Source organism: Dama dama, chromosome 1, assembly GCF_033118175.1.
Source record: "Dama dama isolate Ldn47 chromosome 1, ASM3311817v1, whole genome shotgun sequence".
NCBI lineage: Eukaryota > Metazoa > Chordata > Mammalia > Artiodactyla > Cervidae > Dama > Dama dama.
Window position 1 is genome coordinate 17,813,222 of NC_083681.1, and position 21,526 is coordinate 17,834,747.

The 21,526-nt window shown below is 39.0% G+C and overlaps 1 protein-coding gene across 1 annotated transcript in view; it reads left to right on the forward strand.

Annotated features, from left to right (window-relative positions):
• Nucleotides 1-21,526, forward strand: part of GUCY1A2 (guanylate cyclase 1 soluble subunit alpha 2) — a 431,015-nt gene that overhangs the window by 74,918 nt on the left and 334,571 nt on the right. The window contains exon 3 of the mRNA XM_061125587.1: nucleotides 5,734-5,855. Within this exon, the coding sequence (XP_060981570.1) occupies nucleotides 5,734-5,855 (122 nt within the window). The remainder of the gene's footprint in view (nucleotides 1-5,733; nucleotides 5,856-21,526) is intronic.

Here is a 21,526-nt window from a genome sequence, read left to right on the forward strand (position 1 = left end):
GAAGAGTCGGACACAACTGAGTGACTTCCCTTTCACTTTTCACTTTCATGCATTGAAGAAGGAAATGGCAACCCACTCCAGTGTTCTTGCCTGGAGAATCCCAGGGACAGGGCAGCCTGGTGGGCTGCCGTCTATGGGGTTGCACAGAGTCGGACACGACTGAAGCGACTTTGCAGCAGCAGCAGCAGCAGTGTAATGTTTATCTGTTTCTTTGTTCTTTAGAAATGTTTGGTAAACATTTCTTGCATCTACTCCACTCTTTTCAGAGATCCTAGATCATCTTCACTATCATTAATCTAAATACTTTTTCTGGAAAGTTGCCTATCTCCACTTCATTTAGTTGTTTTTCTGGGGATTTATCTTTTTCCTTCATCTGGGACATATAATTCTATCATAATTCTATTTCTTTTCATTTTGGTTAGCTTTCTGTGATTGTGGCATTAGTTCCTTAGACTGTGGGTTTGTAGTTCTTCTTTTTTCTGTCTGCCCTCTGGTGGATGAGGATAAGAGGCTTGTGCAAGCTTCCTGATGGGAGGGTTGGCTGGGTGGAAGTCTGTGGGGGTCCTTCTCTGGTGGGCAGGACCTTGCTCAATAAAGCTTTAATCCTATTGTCTTCTGATAGGTGGGGCTGCACTCCCTCCCTGTTAGTTGTTTGACCTGAGGCCACCCAGTTCTGGATTCTGGAGGCTTTATGGTAGGGCTCATGGCAACCTCGGTGAGGACTTACGCCAGGATGCATCTCCCAGGGCTGCTGCTGCCAGTGCGCCTGTCCCCGTGGCAGGCCACTTCCGGCCCATGCCTCTGCCGGAGGTCCTCAGACACTCTCAGGTTGGTCTGGCTCAGTCTCCTGTTGTGTTCCTTTCCCCTGGGTCCTAGTGCACACAAGGTTTTGTTCGTGCCCTCCAAGAGTGGAGTCTCTATTTCCCCCAGCCCTTTGGAAGTCCTGTAATCAAATCCCACTTGTCTTCAAAGTCAAATTCCCTGAGGATTCCCAGTCTGTTTGCCAGATATCCCAGGCTGGGAATCCTGACAGGAGGCACAGAACCTTCACACCAGTGGGAGAACTTCCTCGGTATTATTGTTCTTGAGATTGTTGATCGCCTACTTGGCAAATATAGGGCTTGATTTTATTGTGTTTGCATTCCTCCTACCATCTGGTTGTAGCTTCTTCTTTGCTTTTGGATATGGAATATCTTTTTTGTGTGTGGGTTCCAGCATTCTCCTGTCAATGGTTGTTAAACAGCCATTTTGGTGCTCTTGCAGGAGAAGATGAGCACATGTCCTTCTATTCCATCGTCTTGAACCAATCTCCCTCCCTAATTTCTGAAATTGTGCTTTGCCTAAAGCTAGTCTAGGCAGCTGAAGTAATTCAGTTTTTAGGTGCCTTGGATTGGGATGAGGAATCACAGTGGATAACAGAGAGTAGGAGCTAACCATCTTCTTTTTAACGTTTAGTTCAGCCTCTAATTGCTAACCTTCCTAGCCTTCTGTTTCTCTGTTTTGGTATTCTGCCTTTGGATCTGTGCCATTTATCAGAGCTCTAGGATTGTATAATCTTGCTCCTTAACGAATTTTTAAAATACCAGTAGCCCATAGGAACTCTCTAAGGCTTTTTTAGCCTGTGAGACCTAGGCTTGAATGCAGTGAGCAGCTGTTCAAAGGATCAGACAGATGGAGGATTGGGAGGGAGTAGCTGATGGAGGCTCTTGTTAGGAAGTAAAATAACCTCTCAGTACTTCAGTGACTTTATCGTTAAACATTTATTCTATGCCTTAACTTATTCATTCATTTGTTCATTTATTTATTCATAGACATCATTCAAGTTGGGAGAATAAGTGCTTAAATAATTTATTCATGCAGTGTAATAAATCTTCACCTCTTGATCTACACTGTCACCATCATCTCTGAGAGAGAGGTTCCACTCTGTTAATAGTTTTCTGATTTCTACTCCTCTAGTTTCTGATTAAGCATGTCTGAAAGTGAAAATGTTAGTCAATCAGTCGTGTCTGTCTCCTTGTGACTTCATGGACTGCAGCCCGCCAGGGTCCCCTGTCCATGGAATTCTCCAAGTAAGAGTACTGGAGTGGGTTGCCATTTCCTTTTCTAGGGGATCTTTCTGATTCAGGGATCGAATCCAGTGTTCCCACATTGCCCTGGGGCTCAAGAATTGATATTTCTAAGGAGTTCCCAGATACTGCTGATGCAACTGGTTCAGGGATCATGTTTGAAATCCATTAAAAACCATACAGTAATGTACTGTGATAGAATAAAATCTGAGCTCTTCCTGTGATCTGGGCCTCTGCTTACCTCTGATTTCATAGTACTCTACTTCCCACGTTTCCATCTACTCCAGCCATTTCCAGCCTGCTGTTTGTTTCTCTATTATGCCAAGTTTGCTTAGCCTCAAGGCTTTTGCACATACAATTTCATATTCCTGGAATGCTCTATCCTCAAATGTTTGCATGGATTATTCTTTATACAGGTAAGTCTGTGTTTAAATCTCATATCCTGAGGAAGATATGACAATCAATCTGAAGTAGTCCTCAATCCCCTACCTCAATCTCTACCCCAAGGATTTTCTACTACATTATTCTGTATTAACTCTTTTTATAGTGCTTATCATTGACTTATATAATTATTTATTTATTTTGTTATTTATCTTGTTTATTTCTATTATATGTAATTGTATCTTTGTAAATGCTTGGTATGTAGGAAGAACTAACAGTTTTTGTTGGGGTCTGGGAGTGGAGAAGTGTGAATAAATTAATATGTTGTACCTTAATGGTATGTACACAGAGGTATGTATATAGTGGATTGTTTTTTTTCAGTCACTCATCATGTCTGACTCTTTATGACCCCAGGGACTGCAGCACACCAGACTTCCCTGTCCTCCACTATCTCCTGGAGTTTGCTCAAACTCATGTCCATTGAGTTGATGCTATCCAACCATCTCATCCTCTCTTGCCCCCTTTTCCTACCCTCAATCTTTCTCAGAATCAGGGTCTTTTCTAATGAGTCAACTCTTCTCTTCCCTTGAATAAAGATTAAGCTACAGTGATTTCTGTAGAATATTAGAAGTGAAAGTAAGGGTGAGTTAACCCTGATTATTTTGTTTAACAAACTTCAGTGATATTACTTAATATTATATCAATACCATAAGTTTGTCATGGTCAGATTTTGTGGCTGTAAATTATTTTATCTAAAAAGTCATCTAGCTTCTTTTTGATGTATTTACATAGACAATGTATCTTACTGAATAAAAACAATAAGTTAAATAAAAGATAATATTTATTGATTGCTGTCTGTTTTTGGAGTAACATACGGAGTGCTTTATTGGCTTCCCAGGTGGCTCAGTGGTAACAAATCCACCTGCCAATGCAGGAGGCATAGGTTCAATCCCCGGGTTGGGAAGATCCCTGGAGAAGGAAATGGCAACCCACTCCAGTATTCTTGCCTGGAAAATCCCATGGGCTAAGGAACCTGGTGGGCTACAGTCCATAGGATCACAAAGAGTTGGACATGACTAAGCACACACAAATGGGTGCTTTGTATTTTGTATTTTATTTAATACTAACAATCTAATTCATAGGATCATTGTATTAGGTTCATATATATATTTTTTTCCAGATGAGGAAATTGAGATTGTGAGAATAAATATTTTGTTTAAAGTCACTCATTAAAATGGTGGAGTTTGATTTAAAAATCAACCTGTTTTTGTCTGTACTTAATGACTATGCTCCCCATTCCACCTTTTAGTGAGTAATTCCTGCATTCTAGAAACTGTAGTAAGCATTTTGCTTAACTGGTTTTTTGGAGTCTAATCTTAGTGAGGTGTACAAACATTAAGCCCTTTTATCTTTTTCTCTCCAGTCATTTCAAACATGCTAGAATAAGCCCTCTTTGATACTAAATTGGGAGAAGATTGCTCTGTTTTCCAAGTAATTTCAGGGAATATAAAGTCCACTCCAGACCAAATCAAGTCTTCAGTCTCATATCCTATCTAATTCTCTGTCCCCCTCTGCCTGGGTCAGGCCTTGGCCTGAGAAACTTGGAATCCAATGTAGAGGTGATGTCATGTATTTTTGAATCCTCTGCTTTAGGCCAATCCTTTCTGATTCCTTTTCTCTTCTGATGTCTTATATCGTACTTAGTCACTCAGTCATGCCCGACTCTTTGTGTTTCTATGGACTGTAGCCTGCCAGGTTCCTTTGTCCATGGGATTTTCCAGGCAAGAATACTGGAGTGGGTTGCCAGATCCCCTCTAGGGGATCGTCCATATCCAGGGATCAAACATGTGTCTCCTGTATTCTTTACCACTGAGCCACCTGGAGAGGCATGAATAAAATGGAATATAGTAGAATCTTTGTTTATTTCACTGGTGGTTTTAATAATCCTCTCTTGGCTGTGATGCCCTCAGCGAGATACGTATACAGGCTCTGCCTTTACTGCTTCAGATTCCCTGGCTCTTGGCTCTGTGGATTTCATTCCACAGTCTTGCTAGTGGTATCCCTGCCCCTAGCTGCAGCTTCTAGATTGGGAAAGCAAAAGGATGGGACACCCCCAGCAAACCTCTCTCTAGTGGTATTTCCCTAACCCATGAGAAACTCATGTGTTTTTACCTTATCAAATGGTAGGACTGTAGGCCAATCCCAGTTTGGCCCTATTTTCCCTGCATAAGTCTCTTTGGAATCTCCTTCTTCTATTCAGATATAACAGGATGTTCAGAAATTCCACTACCTCAGCAGATATATAATGAGGTATGAGATACTTAACCCTCAGTCTCTATCAGAGTGGATCCCTCTTTCACCAACTGGGTTTCTGCAGGGAACATTCTCCTTCTCTCTTTTACTTGTGTTTGTATGGGGGTGTGATGGGGAGAATAGCTGTACTCTCCTAATTATTATAACTCACTCTTCTGATTATTTTCTTTCAAATTGTTCTATTCCTTTGCTTTTGTATGCTGGTGGTGAGGTAATAGTGACATTTAGTCACTTCTTAATTTCTGAAGGCGATGTCTGGTCTTGGCTACTCTTTTGGAACATTAGGGCATTTGACCCTGACCACTATTTTCTCCAGCTTTGGTGCCTTAGCTTTAATTGAAAGGAAATTGGAAAAGTTTCAGTCAATGCAGGCATTTTGTCTTTCAGTCCTCATAAGAAATCTAGGAGTTACCTCCCATTTTATAAGGAGGAAAGTTAGACTAACAGAGATTAGATAAATTGCCCAAAGTCTCACAGATAAAGGTAAGACTGTGATTCAAATTCTGTCAGATACCAAACACTTTGTTTGCTTGTTATCCATGCACCATACTTCTATCTTCTTGACTGTGATAGAAGTTAAGATGTGTTTACTTTCAATACAGTTATGCCAATGCAAATTATCATGGTTAGTTATTCTTTTTCCAGGAAAATTCATTGTAGAAACAAATTGCCAGTGGCTGCGGAGAACTCAATTAAAGAAACATTAGCTGTACAATCTGATATATTTTCTGGTTCTCACTATTTTTTTTACACGTTTGTTTTCTTATTAATAATTGCTTCCAGTTCCAGGTCCACATTCCTTATGCTGATATTAATGGTGAGTTATGTCAGTAATTATGTTTTAAAGCTTCAGTGATTTCCAAATATCATCAAGCCAAGAGTATAAACTACATATGCTTGTGTGTATGTATACGAATGCATTTTCAGAGGCTTTAAAAAATTTCTCCATATGCTAATTTTGTTTTCTTCTTAGTTATAGGGATACAGAAAAGAATTTCTACAATATCTCTAACAGATGCTCCTATGCAGACCATTCCAACAAAGAGGACATTGAAGAGGTCTCAGGAATTCTTCAGTGTACTGCTAATGTACTCGGTATAGTAACTATATATTTATAAGATTGAGAGAGAATGAGTGAGGGGAGAAGAGGAAAGGAAAAGAGTGTTTCAGTTTCACTAAAGGGAGGTTTGAAGACTATCGTGAACTGAGACCAGGACCTTGTCTTTAAGTGATTTAATTTCAATACTTCTGATGATGTTTAAATGAAAACTACCTGCATGCCATTTACTTGGAGATTGAAAAACATTATTTTAAAAACACATTCCAGGTAAACTTTTCTAGATACTCATATGTTAGTATTATTAGCCTCCTGTAATCCATATTTCTCTGGCTCTAGCTCAGTTGAAACTGGAGATCTTCCTCTTTTCTCAAAGCCTTTGCTTTATTATTATTATTATTTCATTATTTCTGGAAAGCCTGCTTGGTGCTGGAGGGTGGATCACATGTACTCATAGTAGGTTCTGCAACTCCAAGGCAGTGAAGCAGGCCATCCATGGAAGTCTCTGTGTCCTGCTTGTTGAGGAGTGTCTATCTTGAAAATACTAATATTTATGATAGAGGCCTGTTTTTAGATGCTCCCACCATGATAAGGATTACTCATACTGCACTGATTCATGAGGCCATAAGGTACCATAAGTGAGATGTACTATCTTGTGATCTGCAGTTCTTGGTGTGTGGGAGCTACATATTGTTATATGCAAAGTAGATAACATAGCAGGAGTACCTTTTGCTCTAATATCTTACAGAGTTTTTTTGGGGGGAAATATACCTCTTTCGATGTTTTTTGCATCTTCTTTTTGCCTTATGACTCAGACAGAAATCCTTGGCGTGGTGGGGAGTGGTAGTGGGGGACAGCAAATCTTAGTGACTGACTCCATACAAAACTCAGAATCACCTCTCTTTCAGAATCAGATTTTGTAGACTAGGGAAAACTTGCTTCCCTTTCTTTCCCTTTAGGGTAAATGCTTTCCCTGGAGACATCTGAGTCCCTCCTACAAACAGATTTCAGGTGACCTCAGCTCATGAGTTTACCAGAGTTTTCTAAACATGTGTGACTTCCAGAGGCACACCTAGCTTTAACAGGCAAATTGGGACTACAGCTACACATTGACTACATTTTCTTCCTAGGTAACTTTCTTAAACATAAAATATTATCATAAGAATATGAAAGTTTTGTGAGGGGAGCATATAGTTCTAAGTGGCTTGTCCAAGACAGTATTGGGCAGTGGAAAGGAAGGCCAAAGATTTACTTACGTCAATCTTAGTGCAACTACATGGGTGAAATGCTACCCAGACAAACATTATTATTGAAGATAAAGGTTGAGAGTGGGATGGGATTGGGTATCACCCAAGAACTATTTATAGTTTCCCGATTCTGTATTTCCCAGGACTCTCTCATAAGCAATATGAATTGCTTTTGATGCATTGTGATTTTTGAATGAACGGGGTGAGATGGTGTCCCACTATGAGGAATGCATCAGAATCTTGGCCAAGTGAAGTTTATTGTTTGAAAAAATGGTCTTTACTTGCCAGTTCTAAATGATTGACTGAACCTCACATCTCCTTTCCTTTCCTTATGCTCCCCACTTTGACAATTGATATTAGAGGGAGTAAAAGGTGTACAAGGTGAAGAATATGTAAGAATTACTAAAGACTCTTTCTAACTATAACTTGCATATAAGTGTGCATAATTCCTACAAGAAATTTTAGTTAGATAATTTGTTGCAATAACCACCAGTGTCACCGACACTGTTGGGGCTTCCTAGATGGCACTAGTGGTAAAGAATCTGCCCGCCAGTGCAGGAGGCATAAGAGATGCAGGCTTGATCCCTGGCCTGGAAGATCCCCTGGAGGAGGGCATGGCAACCCTCTCCAGTATTCTTGCCTGGAGAATCCCATGGACAGAAGAGCCTGGCGGGCTACAGTCCATAGCGTTGCAAAAAGCCAGACATGACTGAAGCGACTGAGTGCAACACACACAGGTGATACTGGAGGCCTGGCTCAGTTTAGTTGCCTTTCAGAATTTGCCATGAGGTAGATCAAGTTAGTGAGTGAAAACAGCATAGGCAGTATGCTGCCTGATGACATTAGGGAAGGGGTAGTTTTTAAATAAGTAAGTATAATTTAGAAGGGGACTGTGTAACAGGGTTTAGATTTTCATTACCATTAGATTTTTCTAAAACAGAGATATTAAATCTGATTTTTTTCCCTGTAAGCAATGATGGGTAGTTCTCAAAATGTATAAAACACAATCTTGTAAATGACTGTGACCTGTTCACTAGATGCTGGCATGTGCCTAAGCTGTAGCTGTTCTCTTGAATAATGTCCTTTCATAATTCTTGAAATAAAGACTAAAGACAAAGATAGCAGCTTTACTAGTTGTATTCAATGAAAGCTTTATTTTTAACAAGTCACTGAAGTATGGATTAATCTTGGTTTGCTTAGATCTTACCTTTTTAAGAAATTACATTTAAAATCTCTTGTGTGATGATTATGCAAAGGTAAGAACTGATTAACTCGTTGGAAAGAAAAGCACCATAAAGAAAAGGAACCTGTTTTGAGTTGAGGGTTTAGCATGGAGAAATAGAGTTTCAACTAAAGAAAAATGTTGTTTCCTGGTACTGTTCTCTGTGGATGCCAGAGGACAGTTTTACAAATCTATGATTTATATTTACCAGCTTTGGGTAGTCTGCTTAGAGTATTGGTGGGTTGAAATTGGGGAATATATATTTCTCTCACTGTCTTAACATGTTAGAGAGTATAGTAGAGACTGGGTCTTACTTTGTGACTCAAATGGTAAAGAATCTGCTTGCTAATTCAGGAGACCCAGGTTTGATCCCTGGGTCAGGAAGATCCCCTGGAGAAAGGCATGGCAACCCACTCCTGTATTCTTGCCTGGAGAATTCCATGGACAGCGGAGCCTGGCAGGCTGCAGTCCATGGGGTTGCAAAGAGTCAGACAAGACTGGGCAGCTAGTACACACACACGGTAGAGACTAGAATTGTTTGTTCACTCATATGAATGTGCTTATAGTTCACCTGTCATAAAAAACTTTTAAAGTCATAGGTCAGAAAATATGATCAGAGTAGCAATTTTTTTGTCCTTTCAAAATGACCATCTCTATTGCCTTGGTATAAACTCTAGTTTGACCATTTACTGGCTCTTCGGGTTAAAGTTTGAGACTGATGACTGGCATGGTATAAAAAGAGAAACCTGAAGAGACGGAGAAAGATTGTTGCAGAGGACCAGTTATGCCTCTGTCATCCATTTTTCCATTGCTTCTTCCCTAGGACTCCCTGGAAATGTGCGCATTCCAGAGTGGTTTATACCCTCAGTAATGGGAAAGAACTATTTGTAGACATCAACATTTTTGCTATTGATTTTCCTTTGTTGACTTAGAAGCTAGTTGTTGTTATATTGTCTCATTATTTATAAATTAGGGACAGACCCAAAGGGATGGGGAACACATGTAAATCCATGGCTGATTCATGTCAATGTATGGCAAAAACCACTACAATATTGTAAAGTAATTATTCTCCAACTAATAAAAATAAATGAAAAAAAAAAAAAAAGGTTGTCAATACCAAAGTAATATAGGAAAAAGTATGCTAAAAAAAAAGTACAGACTAGTCCTTATTTTGATACTCAGGAATTCACTGTGATATAGTAAAGTCATCTAAAGATGCTTTAAACTCTGTAAAAAGGATATTTAAAGAGAGATAGTTGTGAACAATGCCCTCCCTACTGGAGGCTTTTAGAAGTCTTAAATGTATGCTTTATTTAGTAAATAATTTGCATGCCAAGGTGTATGATTTTATTTACTTTTTACTAAATTTATTTTTGATTGAAGGATGCTTGCTTTATATTATTGTCTTGGTTTCTGCCACACATCAACGTGAATCAGCCATAGGCATACATGTTTTCTCCCTCTTCAGCCTCCCTCCCACCTCTCACGCCATGCCACCTCTCTAGGTTGTCAGAGACCCCAGTTTGAGTTCCTGAGTTGAAGAGCAAATTACCACTGGGTATCTATTTTACGTATGGTAGTGTATTTCCATGCTACTCTCCCCATCTGTCCCACCCTCTCCTTTCCCCCTACCCTGTCCACAAGTCTGTTTTCTATGTCTGTGTCTCCACTGCTGTCCTGCAAATAGATTCATCAGTACCATCTATCTAGATTTCATATATATGCATTAATATATGATGTTTGTTTTTCTGACTTAGTTCACTCTGTGTAATAGGTTCTGAGTTCGTCCACCTCACTAGAATGGACTCAAATGCATTCCTTTTTATGGCTGAGTAATATTCCATTGTGTTTATGTACTATAGCTTCTATATCCTTTCATCTGTCAGTGGACATCTAGGTTGCCTCCATGTCCTAGCTATTGTAAATAGTGCTGCAATGAACGTTGGGGTACATGTGTCTTTTTTGATTCTGCTTTTCTCAGGGTATATGCCCAGTAGTGGGATTGCTGGGTCATATGATAGTTTCTTTTTTTTTTTTTTTTCATATGATAGCTTTATTCCTAGTTTTTTAAGGAATCTCTGCACTGTCTTCCATAGTGGCTGTGCCAATTTACATTCCCACTAACAATGCAGGAGGGTTGCCTTCTCTTCATACCCTCTCCAGCATTTATTGTTTGTAGATTTTTTGATGATGGCCATTCTGACAGGTGTGAGGTGATATCTCATTATAGTTTTTATTTGAATTTCTCCAATAATGAACAATGTTGAGCATCTTTTGATGTGTTTATTAGCCATCTGTGTGTCTTCTTTGAAGAAATGTCTGTTTAGGTCTTCTGTGCCCTTTTTGATCGGGTTGTTTGTTTGTCTGGTATTGAGTTGTATGAGCTACTTGTATATTTTGGAGATTAATCCTTTGTCAGTTATTTCATTTGCTATTATTTTCTACCATTCTCATTGCCTTTTGCCTTTCTCCAATTGTCTTTTCACCTTGTTCATAGTTTCCATGGCTCTGCCAAAGCTTTTAAGTTTAATTAGGCCCCACATATTTATTTTTGTTTTTATTTCCATTACTGTAGGAGATGGGTCATACAGAATCTTGCCATGATTTATATCATAGAGTATTTTGCCCATATTTTCCTCTAAGAGTTTTTTTTAGTTTCCAGTCTTACATTTAGGTCTTTAATCCATTTTGAGTTTATTTTTCTGCTTGGTATTAAAAAGTGTTCTAATTTCATTCTTTTACCACATAGCTGTTCAGTTTTCCCAGCACCACTTATTGAAGAGACAATCTTTTCTTCATTGTATATTATTGCTTCTTTTGTTAAAGATAAGTTTCCCATAGGTGTGTGGATTTATCTGTAGGTTTTCTATCTGGTTTCATTGGTCTATATTTCTGTTTTTGTGCCAGTATCGTACTGTCTTGATGACTGTAGCTTTGTAGTATAGTCTGAAGTCAAAGAATTCCTCCATTTCCATCCTTCTTTCTCAAGATTGCTTTGGCTATTCATGGTCTTTTGTTTTTCCATACAAATTGTGAAATGTTTTGTTCTAATTCTGTGAAAAATGCCATTTGTAATTTGATAGGGATTGCATTGAATTTGTAGGTTGCATTGGGTAGTATCATCATTTTCATAATATTACTTCTTCCAACCCAGGAACATGGAATATCTTTCCATCTGTTTATGTCATCTTTGATTTCTTTCATCAGTGTCATAGTTTTCTGTGTACAGCTTTTGTCTCCTTAGGTAGGTTTATTCCTAGATATTTTATTCTTTTTGCACAATAGTAAATAGGATTGATTCCTTAATTTCTCTTTCTGATTTTTGTTGTTAGTGTATAGGAATGTAGGTGATTTCTGTGTGTTGATTTTGTATCCTGAGACTTTACTAAATTCACTGATTAGTGAAATGAGTAAAGTTGCTCAGTCGTGTCTGACTCTGCGACCATAGCCTACCACGCTCTTCTGTCTGTGGAATTCTCTAGGCAAGAACACTGGAGTAGGTAGTCATTCCCTTCTCCAGGGGATCTTCCCAAACCACGGATCGAATCCAGGTCTCCCACCTTGCAGGTAGATTCTTTACCGTCTGAGCCATCAGAGAAGCCCAAGAATACTGGAGTGGGGGGGGTGGGAATCTTCCCAACTGAGGGATCAAACTGGGGTCTCCTGCATTGCAGGTGAACTCTTCACCAGCTGAGCTACCAGGGAAGCCCCAAAATTAGCTCTAGTAATTTTCTGATAGTATCTTCACAGTTTTCTCTATATAGTATCATGTAGTCTGTAAGCAGTGAGACTTTTTCTCCTTTTCCAATTTGGATTCCTTTTATTTCTTTTTCTTCTCTGATTGCCATAGCTTGTAGTTCCAAAAATATGTTCAATAATAGTGGTGACCATAGGCACACTTGTCTTGTTCCTGATCTTAAAGGAAATGCTTTCAGGTTTTCACCATTGAGAATAACGTTTGCTGTGGATTTATCATATATGGCCTTTATTGTGTTGAGATAGTTTCCTTCTATGCCCAGTTTTCTTTGAGGAGTTTTTGTAATAAATAGGTGCTGAATTTTGTCAGAAGTGATTTCTGCATTTATTGAGATGATCATGTGTTTTTATCTTTTAATTTGTTAATATGATGTATCACAGTGATTCATTTGCATATGTTGAAGAATCCTTGCATTCCTGGGATAAACCCAACTTGATAATAGTGTAAGGTCTTTTTAAGGTGTTGTTGAGTTCTGTTTGCTGAGAGCTGTTTGTTGAGAGCTTTTGCATCTCTGTTCATCAGTAATATTGACCTTTAATTTTGTGTGTGTGTGTGTGTGTGTGTGTGTGTGTGTGTGTGAGATGTCTTTGTCTGTTTTTGGTATCAGGCTGATGGTGTCTTCATGGAATGAGTTTGGAAGTGTTCCTTTCTCTCCAATTCTCAGAAGAGTTTCAGAAGCATAGGCATTAACTCTTCTCAAAGTGTTTGATAGAATTTACATGTGAAGCCATCTGGGCTTTTTTTTTTTTTTTTTTTTGGTGGGAGGCAGATTTTTCATTATAGTTTTGACTTTAGTGCTTGTGACTGGCCTGTTCATAGTTTCTATTTCTTCCTGGTTCAATCTTGGAAGGTTGAACTTTTCTAAGAATCTGTCCATTTCTTCCAGATTGTCCATTTTGTTGGCATATAGTTGCTCGTAAGAGTCTTTTGATCCTTTATATTTCTGCATTTTCTGTTGTAACCTCACCTCTTTCATCTAATTTTGTTGATTTGTCTCCTCTCCCTTTTTTCTTGATGTCTGGCTAATGGTTTGTCAATTTTATTTATCTTCTTAAAGAGCCAGCTTTTAGTTTTATTAATCTTGTTTCCTTCATTGCTTTTTCATTTATTTCAGCTCTGATCTTTATGATTTATTTCCTTCTACTAACTTTGGGGATTTTTTGTTCTTCTTTTTCCAGTTGTTTTAGGTGTAAAGTTAGGTTCTCTATTTGATGTTTTTCTTATTTCCTGAGGTAAAATTGTATTTCCATAAGTTTCCCTCTTAGAACTTTTTTTTTTTTTGCATCCCATAGGTTTTGAGTCATCATGTTTTCTTTGTCATTTGTTTCTAATAATTTTTTTTTATTTTCCTTTTTATTTCTTCAGTAACCTGTTATTATTTTGAAGCATATTGTTTAATCTCCATGTGTTTTTGTTTTTTACAGTTTTTTTCTCCTGTAATTGATATCTAGTCTCATAATATTGTGGCCAGAATAGATGCTTGTAATGGTTTCAATTTTCTTAAATTGAATGAGGCTTGATTTGTGACCCAAGAAGTGGTCTATCCTGGAGAATGTTCCATTTTCACTTGATAAGAAAGTGTATTCTGCATTTGGATGGAATGTCCTGAAGTATCAATGAGGTCCATCTGTTATAGTGTGACGTTTAAGGCTTGTATGTCATTATTTTCTGTTTTGATGATCTGTCCATTGGTGCAAGTGGGGTGTTAAAGTCCCCTGCTATTGTTGTGTTACTGTCAGTTTCTCTTTTTGTGTCTGTTAGTGTTTGCCTTATATATTAAGGTGCTCCTATATTAAGTGTGTAAATATTTGCAATTGTTATATCTTTTTGGGTTCATCCCTTGATCAGTATGTAGTGTTCTTCCTTATCTTTTATAATATTCTTTACTTTAAGGTCTATTTTGTCCAATATGAGAATTACTACTCCAGCTTTCTTTTGATTTCCATTTGCATGGAGTATCTCTTTCCATCATCTCACCTTCAGTCTGTATGTGTCCCTAGGTCTGAAGTGAGTCTCTTTAGACAGCATATATATGGGTCTTGTTTTTGTATCAATTCAGCCTATCTGTGTCTTTTCATTGGAGTGTTTAATCAATTTGTTGTTACTGTTGTTCAGTCATGTCTAACTCTTTGCAACCCCATGTACTGTGGCATGCCAGGCCTCCCTGTCCCTCACCATCTCCTGGAGTTTGCCCAAGTTCATGTTCATTGCATTGGTGATGCTGTCAAGCCATCTAATCCTTTGATGCCCTCCTCTCCTTCTGCCCTCAATCTTTCCCTGCATCAGGGACTTTTCCAATGAGTCAGCTGTTCACATCAGGTGACCAAAATACCAGAGCTACAGCTTTAGCAGCAGTCCTTCCAGCAAATATCCAGGGTTGATCTCCCTTAAGATTGATTGGTTTGATCTCCTTCTATCCAAGGGACTTTCAGGAGTCTTCTCCAGCACTCGTTAGAAGACATCAATTCTTTGGTGATCTGCCTTCTTTGTGGTCCAGCTCTTAAAACCACATGTGACCACTGGGAAGACCATAGCCTTGACTATATGGACCTTTTTTGGCAGACTAATGTCTCTGCTTTTCAACACACTGTCTGGGTTTGTCATCGCTTTCCTTCAAAGAAGCAGTCGTCTTCTAATTTCGTGGCTGCAGTCACTGTCCACAGTGATTTTGGAGCCCAAGAAGAGGAAATCTGACACTACTTCCACCTTTTCCCTTCTATTTGCCATGCAGGAGTGGGACTTTATGCCATGATCTTAGTTTTTTTAATATTTAGTTTTAAGCTGGCTCTTTCACTCTCCTCCTTCACCCTCATCAAGATGCTCTTTCGTTCCTCTTCACTTTCTGCCATTACAGTAGTATCATCCACATATCTGAGGTTGTTGATGTTTCTTCCACCTATCTTGGTTCCAGCTTGTAGCTCATCCAGCCCAGCATTTCTTCTGATGTGCTCAGCGTATAGGTTAAACAAACAGGGTGACAGAAGACAGCTCTTTTGAACTCTTTTCTCAATCCTGAACCAGTCAGTTGTTCCATACAGGGTTCTGACTGTTGGTTCTTGACCCACATACAGGTCTCTTAGGAGACAAGTAAGATGGCCTGGTATTCCCATCTTGCTAAGAGCTTTCCACAGTTTGTCATGATCCACACAAAGGCTTTAGTGTAGTCAGTGAAACAGAGATATATGTTTTTCTGAAATTCCTTTGCTTTCTCTATAATCCAGTGAATGTTGGCAATTTGATCTCTAGTTCCTCTTCCTTTTCTAAACCAGTTTGGACATCTGGAAGTTCTTGGTTCACATTTGCTGAAGCCTAACATGCGAGATTTTAAGCATGACCTTACTAGCATGGGAGATGAGTGCAGTTGTCCAATGATTAGCACATTCTTTGGTACTACCCTTCTTGGGAACTGGGATAAGAATTGACCTTTTTCAATCCTATGGCCGCTGCTGGGTCTTTCAGATTTGCTGACATAATGATTGCAAAACTTTGATGGCATCATCTTTTAGGGATTTGAATAGTTTTGCTTGAATTTTATAGCGTACACTAGCTTTATTAACAGCAGTGCTTCTTAAGGCCGTCTTGAGTTTGCACTTCAGAATGTCTAGCTCTGGGTGACTAAATTAATCAATTTACATTTTAAGAAATTATAGATATATATGCCTCTGTTGGCATGTTCTTAGTAGTTTTGGGTTTATTTTTGTAGATCTTTTCCTTCTCTTGTGTTTCTTGACTATAGAATTCCTTTTAACATTTATTGTAAAGCTGGTTTGGTGGTGCTAAATTCTTTTAATATTTGCTTGTCTGTAAAGCTTTTGATTTCTCCATCAGTTTTGAATGGGATCCTTGCCAGTTAGAGTAATCTTGGCTGCAGATTTTTCCTTTTCAGTACTTTAAATATATCCTGCCATTCCCTTCTGGCCTTCAGAGTTTCTGCTGAAAGGTTAGCTGTTAATCACATGGACTTCCCCTTGTTTGTTGCTTTTCTCGTTGCTTTTAGTATTCTTTCTTTGTGTTTAATCTTAGTTTGGTTAGTATGTGCCTTGGCGTGTTTCTTTTTGGGTTTATCCTGTGTGGTACTCTCTGTGGTTCTTGGACTTGACTACTTCCTTTCCCGTGTTAGGGAAGTTTTTGACTATAATCTCTTCAAAAAAATTTTCATACCCTTTCTTTTTCTCTTCTTCTGAGACCCCTATAATTTGAATGCAGTTCAGTTTAATATTGTTCCAGAGGTTTCTGAGACTATCCTCTTTTCATTTTCTTTCATTTATTTTGCTCTTCAGCAGTTCTAGCCACCATTTTGTCTTCCAGTTCACTTTTTCTCTCTTCTGCCTCAGTTATTCTGCTATCGATTCCTTCTAGAGTATTTTTGATTTTAGTAATTTGGTTGTTCATGTGTTTATTCTTGATTTCTTTTCCTTTCTTGTTAAGTGTTAATTGATTCTTGCATTTTCTCCATTCTATTTTCAAAGTTTTGGATCATCTTTACTATCTCTGGGCTTCCCTGGTGGCTCAGAGGTTAAAGTGTCTGCCTGCAATGTGGGAGACCCGGGTTCGATCCCTGGGTCGGGAAGATCCCTGGAGAAGGAAATGGCAACCCACTCCAGTATTCTTGCCTGGAGAATCCCATGGACGGAGGAGCCTTGTAGGCTACAGTCCACGGGGTGGCAAAGAGTCAGACACGACTGAGTGACTTCACTTTCACTTTCTTTCACTTTGCTATCTTTACTCTGAATTCTTTATTGGATAGTTTGCCTTTTTCCTCTTTGTTTATTTGATCTTGTGAGTTTTTACCTTGTTCTTTCTTTTGCAAAATATTTCTCTGTCTTTTCATTTTTCTAAGTTACTGTGTTTGAGGTCTCCTTTTTCCAGTCTTTAGGGCCGCATTCCTTATTACTTTTGGTTTCCGCCTTCAATGGGTGAGGTTCGTCCAGTGGTTTGAGTAGATTTCGTGTTGGGAGAGTCTTGTGCCTGTGTTCTGGTGGGAGAAGTTGAGGTGGCCTTTTTTTTTGCGCCCCCCCGATGGTCAGGGGTGTGTGAGTCCCATGTTTTGATGTGTCTTTGGGAAGCCTTTCTGAGGATGATTGGCTTTGTGTTTTTGTGTTGTCTGTTGTTTGGGTGAAGGTCCTGCATTGCGTGTTGCCAGCAGGGGAGTGATCCTTGGTCTTGGATACATGTGGAGGCCTTTGTGGTAGTTCTCACTAATTAATACTCCCTGGGGTCAAGAGTTCTCTGGCAGTCTAGTGTCCTGGACTAAGCACTCCTACTCCTAAGGTTCAGGCATGTTATCTGATATCTTCCCAACAGCTATACAAGATGCAGATTAAATCCACATGATGAATTAGGCAGATTCTGTGTCTATGGAATATATAAAAGGACAATGAGAGTTCCCACAAAAGAAAACACACTAACTCTGGCAGCTGTGGACATTGGAGGCAAAAACATGCAGGAGTAGGGCCAGATTAGAGTCTGAGCTGTCTCTACAATAGGTCAAGAGACTAGGCCCATATTGGAAGACATCCTAGGGAGGCAGAGGTGGACTGTGACTCATAGTGAGGGAAAGGACGCTGACAGCTGAGATATGAGAAAAACATGTATTATTATTATAAATGCCATTTGTTATGGCATTAAAAGGAATTAAAACAAATATATAAAAAACAGAAAACAAAGCAAGAAACAAATGCAAACCAGGGCAAATAGGAAACGCAAAATCAGACAAATAAGAACAGAAACAAGGAGCATAAACACACACCCATACACATACACGAGCAAAACCAAAGCAGTTCAAAGAAAAGAATGTACATGACAGTAACCTGGTGAGCAAAGGAAACAAATGATGATATTGCCCAATTAAAAACAAAACTAACTAAAAAACAAACCATAAAATGAAACTAATGCAGAGAGCCAACTAGGGAATAAAGCAGAGAAAACAAAATAAGCTAACAAACATGGTGGGGAAAAAAAAAGAAAATCAAGAATAGAAAAATAATAGAAAAGCAAAGTTAAATAGAAGTACATAAAGAAGATTTATGTGTGTTAAAGAATAGCTTCAACAAGAAAAGAACAGTAAGAAAAACAGAAAACCAAAACCAACCAAAGACAGAACTGCTCCCCCCCAACAGGCCCTCAAAAAGACACACAGCAGTAAAAATATGTAAGGACATAAAAACTGTAATTAAAAAAGCTTTCAAAATTTTAAGTAGAGTTAATAGTAGTAATAAAATCAACAAGCACAGCATCAGAGAAAAAAAATTTCAGAACAAATCAAAATATAAGCATAATAACAAACGTTTTTCTCGTATCTCAGCTGTCAGCGTCCTTTCCCTCACTATGAGTCACAGTCCACCTCCGCCTCTCTAGGATGTCCTCCAACATGGACCTAGTCTCTTGACCTATTCTGGGGACAGCTTAGACTCTAATCTGGCCCCACTCTTGCATGTTTTTGCCTCCAGTGTCCACTGCTGCCAGAGTTAGTGTGTTTTCTTTTGTGGGAACTCTCATTGTCCTTTTGTATATTCCATAGACATGCTGCCTAAATTAATCATGTGGATTCAATCAACATCTTGTATAGGTTTTGGGAAGATTTTCAGCCCTCCTCCTCAGCCACACTGCTCCTGGGTTTCAGTTGTGGTTTTATCCCCACCTTGCATGTGGGTCATCCACAGGAGTTTGCTCCTGAGGCTTCCCTGGAGGACTTGGGTCTGCCCTAGTGAGGGCTGGGTGTGGAGGTGGGGCAGCTGCTTGGATCACAGAGACTCTGGCAGCGCCAGGTATGCAGGGGAGCCAGTGGCCAAGGGAGCATGAGATATGGTACTCTTAGGGTTTTTTCTAGCCTCTGGCAGCTCTGTCCCACTGAAGACTGAGTGTGGAGTTGTATTGCCACTTGGGTTGCAGGACGGACTCTGGCAGCGTCAGTGTGCAGGTATGCTGGCTGCCTCAGGTGCAGAAGTTATGGGACTGCTAGAATCTTTTTCTAGCTTCTGGCAGCTTGTGTTCAAATGACCTCTCTGGTGGGGGTCCTTCTCTATTGCTCAGTGCATCAGGCATTTAAAGGGCTACCCTCTCTGATGTCTTTCTCTCTTGGTCAGCTGCCAGTTCTGGAGTTACCTGGGGAGAGAGAGGCTACAGTGCTGGCTCCACCCCCTTGTGTGACTCAGCAGCATCACCTTGCCCCCATGGCTGCTTGGTTTTCCTCCAAAGGCATTCCCCCGCGCAGTCTCCTCCCTCATGTCCCTTTGGGCCATCTCTCCGCAGGCAACAGTAGACTTCGCCCTGGGATTGCTCTCCAATCCATATACTCCAGCTCCTAGCCATGTGCATTCCAGGGGCCTTGTGTTCCTGTCCAGAGTATGTAGGGCTGCACCAAGGATAGACTGTGTGGTTCTCCATTCTGACTGTCACAGATCAGCTGCTTTACTTTCCAGCAGCCTCAAATGCTTCTCCTCTGTCCCAAACAGTTGCCCCGATGTGGGAATCTGACCCCTGCTTCAGTTCCCTCACCCTCCGGGTGCGGGTCCAGTCCTGCTCACTCTCCTCTTTTTCCCTGCCTTCCTTTGTCCTTCTACATTTTGCACTGATCTGTATATTCCTAACCTGTGTTCAGGGACTCCTGCCCACTCTCGGTGGTGTTTTGAGAGATCTTCTGCATCTTAAGGTGTATTCCTGGTTGCATTTATGGAAAGAGATGTACTCCACATCCACCTACTCCTCTGCCATTCCCTGTCTTCTAATTTTAGTTGTCTGAAAAATGTAAACCTTTCCAGCCATAATGTGCGTTTTTTAGCTCAAATTAAGTATAAAATGTGCTTATAGTATTATGAGGTACAGCACTGAGTATTTTCTTGAAAATTGTAACAGTTGATTGGTATAATGAAGTGTCTGTGATGAAGCATTAAAGGATCTGTACTGTACTTTATGCTGAAATGTTGCCGCCTGGTCCTATATCTTGGATTTGGGTAATGTTGAGGAAAGGAAGGCAGAATTGAGTAGGGAGACTAAAGGGAGAAGGATGATTTAGCTCCCTTTGTGTAGTACAATTTAAAATAAATGAGGATTATGAGAATTTCAGAGAGGGAAATGGCAACCCACTCCAGTATTCTGGCTTGAAGAATCCATGGACAGAGGAACCTGGTGGGCTACAGTCCGTGGGGTCACAAAGAATTGTATAAAACTTGGAGATGAAGCAATAGCAACAACAACATGAAGTTTTTGTTTTTTTCAACATGAGGTTTTGATACTCAGTTTTAAAAGGTTTTGATACTATTATAAGGGTTCTGGGTGTTTCATTGTAGAATGTCAAGAGCCATAAAATATAGATGTTTAGATGGAGTAGGATAGCCATTCCTCAGTAGGATAGACATCAAATAGAAATGAGAGATCTAAGGTAATTTAATAAGCTTATTAAAATAGTAAAAGTTTGGCTTTATTCTGCCTTTGCTAAGTGTATTTTCTCTCAAAATAATTAATGAAGAACATGAATTGTGAAAGAATATTCATTGAATTTTTTTTTTTCTATTTCTATTTTCTGTTAGAGTGGGGATTTATTGTCTCTAAAACTTGGTGCCATTTAAAGTCAGTATTTGAGTAATGTTTTCTTGGGATTTCTTGGGAAAATGCTAATGAAGAGGATACAGAGGATGACTTTTGGTACATGTGCCTCACAATATTTTCATGGTATCAGGGACTCTGAAATACTCTGAAACCTGATTCCCTATAACGTGCCGCTGATTCCAGAGTCACTAGCTGACATGAAACTTTTTTTTCACTTGTTTTTATATAAGCAATAGTTTATTGCTTGTATGTTAACTTATATACACTTTTTTTTGGTTTTAATGTGATTGGACTGTGCAGTTAGCAGCCTTTTAGTTGGTCATAATACTTTAATGAGTTACTTAGCATTACTTTAGGATTAAGATTACCTGAGGGTTTTCTTAAAATAACTCTAAAATATATAGTTATTTAGTGAATTAGAATATAATTAACACATTTAGCAATTTGGAGAACTAGTTGATGTAATAAACACATATCTTTTTATTGATGAATTAAAATTGATAGCAATACATAACTTCTTCCAATATAGTTCTTTGGGGGGAGGCAATGTTGTTTTATTTAATTTATTTTTTATTGTAGGATAATTGATTTACAGTCTGGTGTTAATTCTGCTGTACAGCAGAGTGGTTCAGATTCTTTTTTATATTGTTTTATATGTATTTTTATGTGCTTTGTCATAGGATGTTGAATATAGTTCAGTATCGTTCTTATTACTGTAACTTGAACTGATCAGTTTTCTCTTTCATTAAAAGTAAATTAGAAGTAAATAGTGTCAGTATTTCAATGAGATCTGTTTTATTAACTGATTTAATAATGATATTATTATGTAGTAATTTTGAGCAAAGATTCGAGTCAGACTACATAGTTATGAAAACATACTCGTTGTGTGAACTGGAGTAAGTTCCTCAATTTTTTCATACTAAATATTTCTCATTT